General features: G+C 49.7%; 1 protein-coding gene and 1 pseudogene across 1 annotated transcript; both read left to right on the top strand.

Moving 5' to 3' along the window:
* Positions 1-3852: 3852 nt before the first annotated feature.
* On the top strand, positions 3853-4468 carry LOC119279835 (annotated as a pseudogene).
* A 1339-nt stretch (positions 4469-5807) lies between these two features.
* Positions 5808-8772, top strand: LOC119279834 (E3 ubiquitin-protein ligase EL5-like). The gene is made up of 2 exons (XM_037560933.1): positions 5808-6110; positions 8476-8772. The coding sequence occupies exons 1-2, from the start codon at positions 5808-5810 to the stop codon at positions 8770-8772; spliced, it is 600 nt and encodes a 199-aa protein (XP_037416830.1).
* The last annotated feature ends 4140 nt before the right edge of the window (positions 8773-12912 follow it).

Here is a 12912-nt window from a genome sequence, read left to right as displayed (position 1 = left end):
CTTTTCGTCTTTCTTACGGTCTTCTCCATGTCATCGCATCGCCTTCGCATGCTCTTTGTTTTGGAACAAACATTTCAACCATGGTATTATAGGAGCATAACACATCACCTTGGCAGGAATCTTCTTCCTGGGGAGCTCGCCCTCGACATCAGCAGGGTCATCGTGACTGATCTTATAACGCAATGCACCGCATACCGGGCAAGCGTTCAAATCCTCGTACTCACCACGGTAGAGGATGCAGTCATTAGGGCATGCATGTATCTTCTGCACCTCTAGCCCTAAAGGGAAGACAACCTTCTTTGCTTCATACGTACTCTCGGGCAATTCGTTGTTCTTTGGAAGAATATTCTTTATCATTACCAGCAACTTTCCAAATCCCTTGTCAAATACACCATTCTCTGCCTTCCATTACAACAATTCCAGTGTGGTGCCCAACTTTTTTTTGTCAGCTTCGCAATTCGGGTATAATAATTTCTTGTGATCCTCTAACATGCGCTGCAACTTCTTCTTCTCCAAATCACTTGCACAGTTTCTCTTTGCATGGGCAATGGCCTGACCTAGATCATCAGCGGGCTCATCTGATGCCTCTTCTTCAGGTTCTTCCCGCATTGCCGGCTCAGCTTGTTCCCCCATTGTTGTATCATCGTATTCAGGGAACCCATGGCCAGGATAGTTGTCGTCGTCCTCTTCTTCTTTATTGTCTTCCATCATAACCCCTCTTTCTCCGTGCTTGGTCCAAACATTATAGTGGGGCATGAAACCGGACTCAAATCGGTGGACGTGAATGGTTCTTGACGTTGAGTAATTGTGACCATTCTTACAACCAGCACATGGACAAGGCATAAAACCATCCGCCCGCTTGTTTGCCTCAGCGGCAAGCAGAAAAGTATGCACGCCATTAATGAACTCGGGAGAGTATCGGTCATCATACATCCATTGTCGGCTCTCATCTTCATTACACAACACCGAAAAGATCAAATTAATACAAGTGCATACATAAAGTTCATACATATATATAGTTCATACAACACTTAAATACAACAAACAAATAACTCTCTAGCTAAACCATTTAAATGCAACAACAAATGCGATCAAGATTGCAACTAAGGTAACAATTGATCCAACAGCATAATGATACCAAGCCTCACTATCAATGGCATATTTTCTAATCTTTCTAATCTTCAAGCGCATTTTCTCGATCTTGATCTTGTGATCATCGACGACATCGGCAACATGCAACTCCAATTCCATCTTCTCCCCCTCAATTCTTTTCAATTTTTCTTTCAAATACTCGTTTTCTCTTTCAACTAAATTTAACATCTCGACAATAAGGTCGGTTGGAATTTCCGGTTCACATACCTCCTAGTCCTAGATAAAAATATCCATGTCAACTTGATGGGCATAATTTGTCATAAACACAAAATGCAACAACTAGTTTTAAAAGAGAATACCACATCCGAATCATAACAAGGACGAGGGCCGACGGGGACGGATATCAAAACCATGGCAGTATGTATTACAAACAACGTACGGGTAAGATAATTATACGAGTAACATATATCCAAATCACACAAACATCAATTTGGTAATGTAAAACATTCATGAACAAGAGCCTCACCACAAGGTGGTGCCGGCGACGGGACGGTGCGGGCGATCGACGGTGGTTACGACGGAGATTTAGAAGGCACTAAGTAAACCACACCTACATATGCAAACTAAGTGTTATTTTTGACCTCAAATTGCATATAAATCAAATACTAGCACATATAATTCCTCCCAAATTACTAAACTCACAAATTAATCACTATGCAAATCATTGCAAGAGCTAATCTAGCAATGAGAGATGAAAGGACAAAGTTGCTAACCTTTGTGATCATTTGAATGGATGGGGGCCTTCAAATCTTGACAAATTTTGGGCAAAATGTGTGATGAGCTCGAGGAAGAGTGGAAGAACAGAGGAGGAGAGGGGAAAGGGGAAGAATAGAGCGAGCTCGGGTGGGCGAAGGGTTTATGTAGGACGACCTTTAGTACCGGTTCATAACACAAACCGATACTAAAGGCGCTGGAGGGGCCCCAGACTGGCAACATCCTGCCACTACTCACTTTAGTACCGGTTCGTGGCACGAACCGATGCTAAAGGTTCGCCACGAACCGGTATTAATGAGAGCGGCCGGCTAGCCGTTGGAACCGGCACTAATGGACACATTAGTGCCGGCTCAAAATCAAACCGGCACTAATATGCTTCACATTTGACCATGTTTCTACTAGTGCATGCATAAATATCAATGCTAGACTTGCCCAGATTGTTTTTATGATCACTGCATACCTACAGATTATGATCTTGAGCTGTTAGTTATTTGATAAAGGTCAGGGCGGTCACATTGTAACTTACTTCGAGCACTAGCAGCTCATCGCAGGTAACCAGGCTGCATTCTTGGCCTATAGTTACTTGCAGAATATGTGGTGTAACGATCTTAGTTATGAGGTTGTGAGATGTTATACAAGATTAACTACATCAGCTGTGAGTATTGCTACATCTGCAATAAATTGGCTCTGTCATGTAAAATAATACACCCTACTCTTGTAACTTACAATGGAATGGAAACTATATAAGAATTAAAAAGAAGTGTTGTCAATTCAGAGTGCTCTAATGACAATGTTTTTCTTTCGCCAAAAAAAATGACAGTGTTTTTCCTAATTCAATTTGTGGATATGAAGAAGAAGAATAGTGATTAAAAAAGTTGGCAATGATCCTAAAATGTATTTATCCCTGTTAAAACGCAAGGGCAATTACCTAGTAAAGATGAATGTATGCATCAATTGATGCAGAGACCGGGGTTTTTAACCTTCTTTTCTAAAAAGAAAAGGAAGTTAGAACCTAGAGGGGGTGACACGGGCATATACGAAAAACCTAGGGGTGGCCGAAAGCACTTGACTCTTCGATCCCTCCATGGATAGTTTTTGATGATTTCAATGAGATTCTATATGGAAATGAAAACGAAGGGTAAGCTAAGGTCCCAGCGTTGTAAGCAAAACAGCCTCTGCAGTACATTTAAAATGTATACGGCCGTATTGTAAGATATCTAACACATGTACTTCATTTGTAAGAAATATAAGAGCGTTTAGATCACGCTTTTATATTTCTTTACGAATGAAGTACGTATATATGTAATATTCTTCTATACATACGTATTAAAGTAATTTAATCGGATGATACAACAACGACCGCTCAGTTATTTCTTCCTGCAAACCAACCTATGGTTAGATGATTAGATAGACAGTGATATCCTCAGGCCATCAAGGTTCAAGAATTTATTTTAGGATTTTTGGCGATACGTTTTCAGTGGGAGGAAACGTTCACGTTGACTACAAGGCACATACGGTAACTTCGTAAAATTTCAAGATGATACGCCGGCTCAGTCTCTTGGAGGTGTTTATAGAGGTAGGGTGTCCGTGTATGCATTCATAGGAGTGAGTGTATGCATACATATATATATGAGCACTTGCGTCTATAATGTGTTAAAATATACTCCGTCCACTATAGACTACATACGAAGCAAAATAAATGAATCTAGCTAGACTCTAAAATGCATCTATATACATTTATATATGGTTCATGAAATCTGTACAAAGACTTATATTTGGAAACGAAGGAAGTATATTAGTTATCTCTTCCTGGATTCCTCCTATGGTTGGCTCGTTGCTTGCTCCGTCTGTACGCATTGGAATTCTTGCGCGATGAAGACTTCACGAGGCGATTATTAAGCCCGCAAGGACTTCGAAATTCCTGAGAGTGGCTTAATTAGCTAGCCAATTGTACGGTCAGATCAAGAGTTCAATACACGAGAGGCCATGTCCATACATTGCTTCAACGCGTTCGTGCTGGCCATGCTCTGCATCGTCAGCATCTGCGCCATGGGCGTGATGGTCAGCACTTCCATCGACCAGGTGCGGAGGTCCCACACCATGGGCTCCATCGTCAAGTCCTTGTTCCTACTAATCTTCTGGGTCACCTTCTACCTTCTTCGCCGTTGTGTGCACGGTCTTGTGCTGCTTCATCTTCTCGCAGTCGGCGGTGGGTCGCCGCCACCCGGGCTCTCCGTGGCGCGGGCCGGCTTCTCGGCGCGGAAGCGGCGGCGACGGCAGCGGCAGCGCTCTGCCTCAGTTTCTGGACCAGACACCGAGTCACATACCCGTGCTGGCCCGGGAGCCACCGGTGCATGGCGGCACGCGGGTGGCGACGGCCTATGACATCCCGACGTACGAGCAGCCAGAGGGCGGCGGCGGGTCGGAGTGCCCAGTCTGCCTCAGGGAGGTGGAGAAGGAAGACGCGGTGAAGCGGCTGCCGGTGTGTCTGCACTTGTTTCACCAGCAATGCATCGACCTGTGGTTGCATGAGCACTCGACGTGCCCGGTGTGCCGGTGCGTGGTCTTCATGCCGTTATCGGCCGAAATGCAAATGGTATGAGCATATGAGTGACTCTGGCGGCGGCGGCGGCCAGCCCGGATCCGGTCGTGACGGTGGCAACGATAATGGCTGGCCCGGATCCGGACATGGTGGTGGCGGTATCCCCTCCGCCGGGGATGACGGGCCAGGTGGTGAAGAAATACGACAGATTTTCAGATATTGACATGACTGATATGGATTTCATCGATGTCCATCTAATGATGATTGATCCAAAATCAAGGAAGGGCTCAGCGCCGGGGGATTCTGGGAAGAGTGAGATCCCTTGTACACAACTATACCTCTGGAAGCTAGTCTGCAATAGTGGACAACTTGGAAAATCAAATCAAAATGACACTACCATCGCATCGCCTTTGAATGTCCACGAGAAGAAAAGGCCACAAGAGAATGGTGAGGGCACTAGCAATTCTGCAATAAACACAGGATAGGCAGGCTCCCAGGATGAGCCTGCCCGGACACAACAAAATTCATAAGTTGGAACTACCACGGGCTGAAAATCCACGACAATTTGAACGCTTGTGGAACTCAAGAAGCAATCGAAACCAAGTGTTCTTTTTCTGTGTGAGACACAACTGGGAAAGGTTAAGGCGGGAAAACTAATGAGAGAGGATAAACTTTGACGAGATGGAAGTGGTGGAAAGCGATGGTAGAAGCGGAGCCTCGTCGATGTTTCGGCACAAGGAACTGAATGCCATTTCTAGACAATTGCACGATAACTTCATTGACACCCGTATTGATGAATCCTACTAGTGGGGATGACATCTCACCAGCATATACGGAGAACCTAGGGGTGATCGGAAGCACTTCACTTGGGATTATCTTCAGTAGAACAGTCTGTGTGCTCCATTCTAAATGTAAAAGGTCGCCATAGAAATGCTGCCGACCATATTAAGATATCTACACATATGTGGAATACCCTTGTCTCAAAATAAATATCTTAATTTTGTCCTAATTTTCTCAAAATAAATATCTCAACTTTGTATTATTTTGAAACAGAGAGAGTATTTTATCTCTATGTATTAAAGTACACCAATTTAACCATACTACTTCCTTCATTCTAAAATAAGTGTATTAATTTTAGTATAATTTTATACTGAAATTAGTACAAAGTGAAAACATTTCCCTTCAAAAAGTAAGAGACGTTTATTTTGAGAACGGAGAGAGTGTATATATAACAACCGCTCGGTTCCTCCTATGCTTGGCTCATTGGCTCGTTGCTTGCTATGTCTGTCCGCATTGGAATTCTTGCACGATGAAGACTTCGTGAGGCGATTATTAAGCCCGCAAAGACTCCAAAATTCATTTCTCAAAACTGAATAGGTGGTGGCTCAATTAGCTAGTCATGGATTGGTTCACCACCGCGTGCTTCATCGGCAGCACGGCCACAGTCGTCTACGCGTTCGTCAACCTGGCGCGGAATCCCCACAACAAAGCCTCCATGGTCGCGGCCTCCATCGTCGTCCTCTGGTGGGTCAGCACCGCCGCCTACACGGCCTTCTGCGGCGACCTCTTCCAGCTATTGGCGCTGCGTCGGTGCCTGGCCTCCGCCCACGGGGCACTCCGTGGCGCGGGCCGACTTCTCTGTCCGCCGTGCCTATGTGCGCGCGCCCATCGAAGCGGCGGCGGTGGCAGCGCTCTGCCACATGTTGGGGCTGAATCTCTCAACCCCTCTTCTTCTTCCTCTAGCTGCTGTCCCTCACAACTCACGGAAGAAACCCAGGAACACAAGAAGTTTGGTGAGCTGCTGTTTCACAGAGCCGAAGCTCTTTTTGTTCTCTCTATTCACTTGTACTAAAATAAACATGCTCTACCACACTTAAGTACTCCCTCCGTTCCACAATGTAGCGCATATAGATTTTTCTAGAAGTCAAACTTTATAAACTTTGACCAAGTTTGTAGAGAAAATCATATACATCTAGAATACCAAATACGTGTGCTTAGATACATCACAACACATACTTTCATATTATATACATTTGGTATTGTAGATATAAATAGTTTTCTCTATAAACTTGGTTAAAGTTTATACAATTTGACTTTGTAGAAAATCTATATGCGCTACATTATGGAACGGAGGGAGTACCACGCACGCACGCACGCACAGCCTGGGCACACTTGCCCACTAACACCACCAACAAGCTAGCGCATGCACGCACTAACCCAGGCCACTAACACACACATGCAGCTAACAAGAATTGACCACATCTACTACTACGGACCTCTTCTGAAGGCCTCAACAGACTCCTATCCATCAGTTCCAACTTGTGCAGGTCGTTCGCTTCAGAGCTTCATGCATCACCGTCTCACACGGCAAGCTAGCTTCACGCCATAGCTTGGACTTTCTCCATGCATGCTCTCAGAACTGAAACATCCAACTCGTACGCATCGCACGTACCTCCGCACATACACACTACTACATACTCTAGCTACATGCAGAAAGAAAGCAAACTAAAATGCAGATACAATCAAGATTAAACCTAATATTCTCCTCCTTAATCTTGATTCTTCACTCGTGACGTAGCATTCAGAGAAGAGCCGGCTCGTCCTCGACGCCGAGCAGTGCCTTTTCCTCGTTGTCCTTCTTCTTCTCCGGACACTCCCAAGCAAAATGCCCAAAGTCATCACAGTTATAGCACTGTACCTCGCTCTTGTCTCTGCGCCCTCCTCCACGACCATGTCCGCGGCCACGGCCACGGCCACGGCCACCACGGCCGTGTCCTCGCGATGAGTCATGCCCTCTCACCATGAGGAGCTGCTCTTCTTGACCGTGCCGTCTCCCGTCCCTTGACGAGCTCCTCGTGCGCCTTGACTGAACCAATGGCCTCCTCCATGGCCATCTTGTTGGTGTCGCCGAACAATGCAATCGATGAAGCGACGTGGATGAACTTGTTGAAGACGGCTCGGAGCAGCTTCTTCACGACGTACTTCTCCTCCATCGCATCACCAAGCTCACGGATGCGCCCCACGAGGGTCGTGAACCTCGCCGCGAAATCATCCACGGACTCCGCATCACCCATCTTGAGGCCATCAAATTCCGAGCGCAATGATTGAACCCTCGCCTCTCGGACGCGCTCGACGCCCACATGCATGGAGCGTAGCGCCGCCCACACATCGGCGGCAGTCTCCTTCTCCGCAACGCGCAGCAGCATCGTGTCGTCGATCGACTGGGAGATGATCGTCATGGCCATCTCCGCGTTGCCCTTGTCGACCTCCGAGGCCGACGCCTCGCAATCAACGGCCCCCCACGCGCCATTGGCGCGCAAGAGGTACTTCATCCTCATCGCCCACGCCGCGTAGTTCGTCCTCGTGAGCAGCGGGAACGGGAGCTTCCCTGCCGCCGCCGTCGCCACCGCAGCCGCCATCGCCGCCGAGTCACTCGGCACCAACGCTCCACTCGCTGAAGAGTCACGCGGCATCGTCTTCGTCATCACCTAGCTCCGATACCAAATGTTGGGGCTGAATCTCTCAACCCCTCTTCTTCTTCCTCTAGCTGCTGTCTCTCACAACTCACGGAAGAAACCCAGGAACACAAGAAGTTTGGTGAGCTGCTGTTTCACAGAGCCGAAGCTCTTTTTGTTCTCTCTATTCACTTGTACTAAAATAAACATGCTCTACCACACTTAAGTACCACGCACGCACGCACGCACAGCCTGGGCACACTTGCCCACTAACACCACCAACAAGCTAGCGCATGCACGCACTAACCCAGGCCACTAACACACACATGCAGCTAACAAGAAGGCCGAGAGGGCTGAGGGAAAATGTAGCCACGGTGTGCCACCAGGGAAGTGTCTTTGGCAAAGCCATTGTGATCCTTCTTCCTTGGTGAAGTGTGTGTGTGTGTGTGTTCCCCTGGTATGTGTGCGTTCATGTGTTGTGTGAGACAAGCCATGAGAAAGAGAGAAGAGAGAGTTGTGAGGACGAAGAAGAAGGGCGCTGCGGCGAGGAGGCGGCGCCAGCTCGAGGTAGAAGAACAAGCGGTGCCGCGAGAGGTGGCGCCAACACCACAGTTTCTGGACCAGACTCCGAGTCACATTCCCGTGCTGGCCCGGGAGCCACCTGTGCATGGTGGCACGTGGGTGCTGACGGCGTATGACATCCGGGAGTACAAGCAGCCGGAGGGCGGCGGTGGGTCGGAGTGCACGATTTGCCTCGGTGAGGTGGAGAAGGGGGATATAGTGAAGCGGATGCCGGTGTGCCTGCACATGTTCCACCAGCAGTGCGTCGACCCGTGGCTGCACGAGCACTCGACCTGCCCGGTCTGCCGGTGCAACCTCTTCGCGCCGTTGCCTGCCCAAATGGTATGACTGTATGGGTGACGATGATGATGAGAGATAACTGAGCGCAGAGAACTCAAAAACGTGAATGTACTACATCATTGTAAGTATTACTGGTCGTACGCTGCGACCTGCGAGTGAGGCTTCTGTCAGAAGCGTTGAGCATGTATACATGCATAGAACTAGGGCATTGTATTTATTCCGTCGTACCTTGTCTCTCCTTTGTATATTTATACATCTTGCAAGACAAGCAGAGGCCGACACACTTTTTTTTTGCATGGTAATACGTCTCGTTTATATAGAATAAAGATCAAGTTAGAAGGCATGTAAGCACCGACCATACATAACTAAAAAGATAGAAAAATCCTATGCAAAATACCAGCGTCTGTCCCTTTCCTTCGACACCACCGAAGTGGCCACCAAAGGATAAAAAGACAGATCATCTCTTCACCCAAGCTCGATGCGGCTCCATCGCTGATCAACAGCTTTACGGACCTTCAAAGTAGTTTGCCAGAAGCAAAACCATAGCCATTGAAAAAATCAGACCGGGGCAACATGTCCCCGGACACGCCATCGAACTTCAGAATTGACACCCCCGCATGACGACGACGATGACGTCGGAGGAAACCAGAACTGGCAGCCTTCGACCACAGACCCAACACAGGATACTCCATCTTCCAGCTGTCATTTGCGTAGACAACCGCCTGCGCGTACTCCTGAACGACAAAACCTCCCTGCTCCATCATGACGTCGGAGACAACGCCACAGCAACGGGGACAGAGCAGAAGGAGAGACACACCTGATGGAGTCGCCGCCGCCGCCTCGATGAACGCCAACATCATCCATGAACCCTAACGCTGCCGATCTGAGGGAACGACAGAGACACGATGCCATCAACTCCGAGACGTCGCCATGAAAGACACCGCCGGTGTGGGAGTAGAGTTGAGGTAGATTTATTCGTCCAGGCGCCGCTCCCACCATCCCAATGACGCACCACGACCTACAAATCTAAACCCTAACTACAGAGCGAAGGAACGGGGTCCCCCCTCCCTCCTGCCGCCGGAGCAGCGGCCGAAGGGAGAGGAGGCCAGCGCCCCGACCGGTGGAGATCGGAGGAAAAGTTCGCCTCTCCCTAGTCGCCTGGTGGTGGCGGCGCTAGGGTAGGAACGCACAGACGTTACAGTCGAGGCCGACACACTTGTACCTATATATGTGCATCATGCACCTGATTAATGAATTATCCATGTATGGAATCCTATCTTTCCATCTAACATGGTATCGGTTTAGCAAGTCAGTCCCTCCTTTGCTTACACAATCTCCAACCGCCGCCCTACCTCCTTTACTAATTGAGGAGTACTCCTCGCAAAGACCACTTCCACCTTTTTCGGTTGTGACAAGTGGCGCGCTGCATGTGCACCACTTGTCACATCCTGGGAGTTTTCCCTTTTCTCGTAGATTCGTTTATTTAAAACATTTCATCTCTTAAACCGTGCGTCCAAATCTTGAACCATTTTCATCATTGGATTCCTTGCGTCGAGATCTTCAAAACTAGATCTATTTTGATAGGTTTTAACGGAAAAAAATTCATGAAAAATAGCGGGCGAAAAAACCGTAGCGAGAGCATGGTTTTTTTCCTTTCCGAAAGAGGCATGGCTCTGCCTCTCGTGAAACCACAACCGTGTCTCCCGCTAAAGCAAAATCATGCCTCTCGCGGAAGCAAAGTCGTGTCTCTGGCGGAAAAAAAAACATTTTTTCCCGTTTCCGAGAGGCATGGTTGTGCTTCTCGCATAAGAAAAACCATGCCTCTCGCGGAAGCAAAAAAACGTGTTTTTTCGCGCAACATTTTTTTGTAATTTGTTTTGGACCTAAAGCTAAGGAAGATCGGTGGAAAACCAAAACGTCGAAAAAGCCAGAAAAAAACCCGTTTAAAAAGCCGAAAACGCATGCAAAAAAAATCAAGGAGGCGTCCAGAGTGCGACGCGTGGCGGGCGGCTTAGAGCGCGCCAAGTGGCACTGATCGTCGTGAGGCTCCCGAAGGAGCGCTTGTCAACTAGTTGCTCTATATCTCTACTATTAAAGGAGGATCAAACGTCGCGATGGTTCGACCTCGTCCTCCTATCGACAGGCGCAACCACGCGTCCTCCCGCTCCCACCCCCGCGCAAAGAAAATCGGGAGGAAAAGAATCGGCTCCCTTCCCACCTACGATCAACCACGTTCTAATTAAGCCAAAAGAAAAATGGAAAATAAGCCCCCACGTCCTCCACCTCCCTTCCCACCTGCCGGTCTTCATCCATAGACCTCTCTCTCTCTCTCCCGAACGCCGAACCACCACGTCATACTTCTCTCCCGCTACACGCTATGGTTCGTCACCCCATCTGCCCCGCCTCCATATGTGTATCCACATCCTAGAGTCGCCCAACCACACCCCAGGAGCCTCCATAGCGGGGCAACATTGCACCGCCCATGTCGCTGCAGCCCGTGGGCAGGTGATGTCGCCTGCCTACGTCGCATACTACCTCGGGCCGGAAGCCCTGGCGCAGCCGCCCGACCTCAAACTCCCCATATGTCTTGCCTCCTTCCCCAAATCAATGGAGCGGCGGGGGCAGGGCCTAAGATCTGGACCACGCTGTTCGGACAGTGGAAGTCATCCAATGCGGGCATGTATTGTTCTGCGGCGTGGTCCCGATATTTTTTCTCTCGCAAACTGGAGACAAACCTGGAGTGCTTTGCGGGAGTTCGGACCGATCCCAAGCGTGCTTCTCGCCCAAAACGGTCAGCGCCAGTCCAGGGTGTTAGTGCCCGCATTCATGCCCGCCCAGAGCAGATGCGACCGCTCACTGGCACCGGCATTGAAGCGGCACGTCGACCGAGATAGCGCCCCCCACGCCGCTTCTCGGTGCAGGCTACTGCTACGCGTTCAAACGACACGACAACCGCCTGTCCCTGTCTGCCGCCCACATTGATGGCATGCGGTTGCCGAGGCGTCTCCTTTGGTGTCACCCGTCCGTCCCTCTACCGCCCGCCATTGCTATATAAGTCGTTGCCACGACCATAGCCATATTCATCCGCCTCTAACCCCTCTCCGCACCACTGCCACCATGGATTCCTCCCTTGCCAAATCTCTCTGGGACGGGCTGACACCGAACCAGAAGAAGAAGATGGCCCTACTGGCAGGCCGGCAGGTAGCCGGCGCCACCAGCCTCATCTGTGCGATCCTCCTCCTTCGCGCCACCCTCGCCGGTGCATTGCACCATGACCATCGGCGAGGCATGTGCCCATTACATGGACATGGTGCAGGAGGAGCAGTTCTAGGAGGCGCATGACGATGGAGCCTACAACCACCACCTCCTCTAGAAGCATCTGCAGGCGGAGGAACAACTCGCTGCCGGCAGGGCGGTCGCACTGGACGTGGACATGGCGGAGTAGGAGGCACTGCCCGAGTCCTGCCGCTCCACCTGCGAGATCGGTGTCGCCCGATGGCGGTAGCGATAGCAGGTGGTAGAGGTGGCGGCCACCGACAAGGAGTGTGACGACGAGGTGGGCGAGGCGGTGTTCGGCGAGACCGGGAGGGAGGAAGACATCACCGAGCCCACACTACTAGGAAAATGCTTATAGGTAGACATTTAGCAGTAGCGTTGGGTAAATATCCCATGCTGCTGCTATTTAGCAGTAGCGCCGGACAAAACCAGCGCTACAAGCGCATGTTTGCAGTAGCGCGTGATTTCCCGCCCAGCACTGCTGTTAATGGGCCACGCTCTCGGCCCCTTGACTATAGCGCTGGCCCTCCTCCCCCGCGCTGCTGCTAAGCCCACCTCTGCTTCCTTCCCACGCAGGCCCGCGCGCGCCCCTCTCTCTCTCACTCACTCACAATCACACGCTCACACTCACATACTCCCTCAATCCCCCGCTCTGGCCGCTGCCCCCTCCTACGCCCGCCCTCCCCCGTGTCGGCCCTCCTCCCCTGTCAGCCGCCCCCCTCCCCCGCACCGTCCCTCCTCCTCCACCGAGAGGTACTCCTTCCTCCTCCTTCCTCCCTCCCTAGTTAGAGTTATTAGAGAGTAGTTATTTTGAACCATATCTAGTTGAAAAAATTTAGGTTCTTAGAATAATGTAGGTTATGATCGAACCCTAGCTAGGACAGATTAGGTACTATGAACCCTAGGTTTTTA

The sequence above is a fragment of the Triticum dicoccoides genome, chromosome 3B, assembly GCF_002162155.2.
Source record: "Triticum dicoccoides isolate Atlit2015 ecotype Zavitan chromosome 3B, WEW_v2.0, whole genome shotgun sequence".
Taxonomy (NCBI): domain Eukaryota; kingdom Viridiplantae; phylum Streptophyta; class Magnoliopsida; order Poales; family Poaceae; genus Triticum; species Triticum dicoccoides.
The sequence above is the reverse complement of the archived record's forward strand: the minus strand, read 5'-3'. Positions and strand labels throughout refer to the sequence as shown.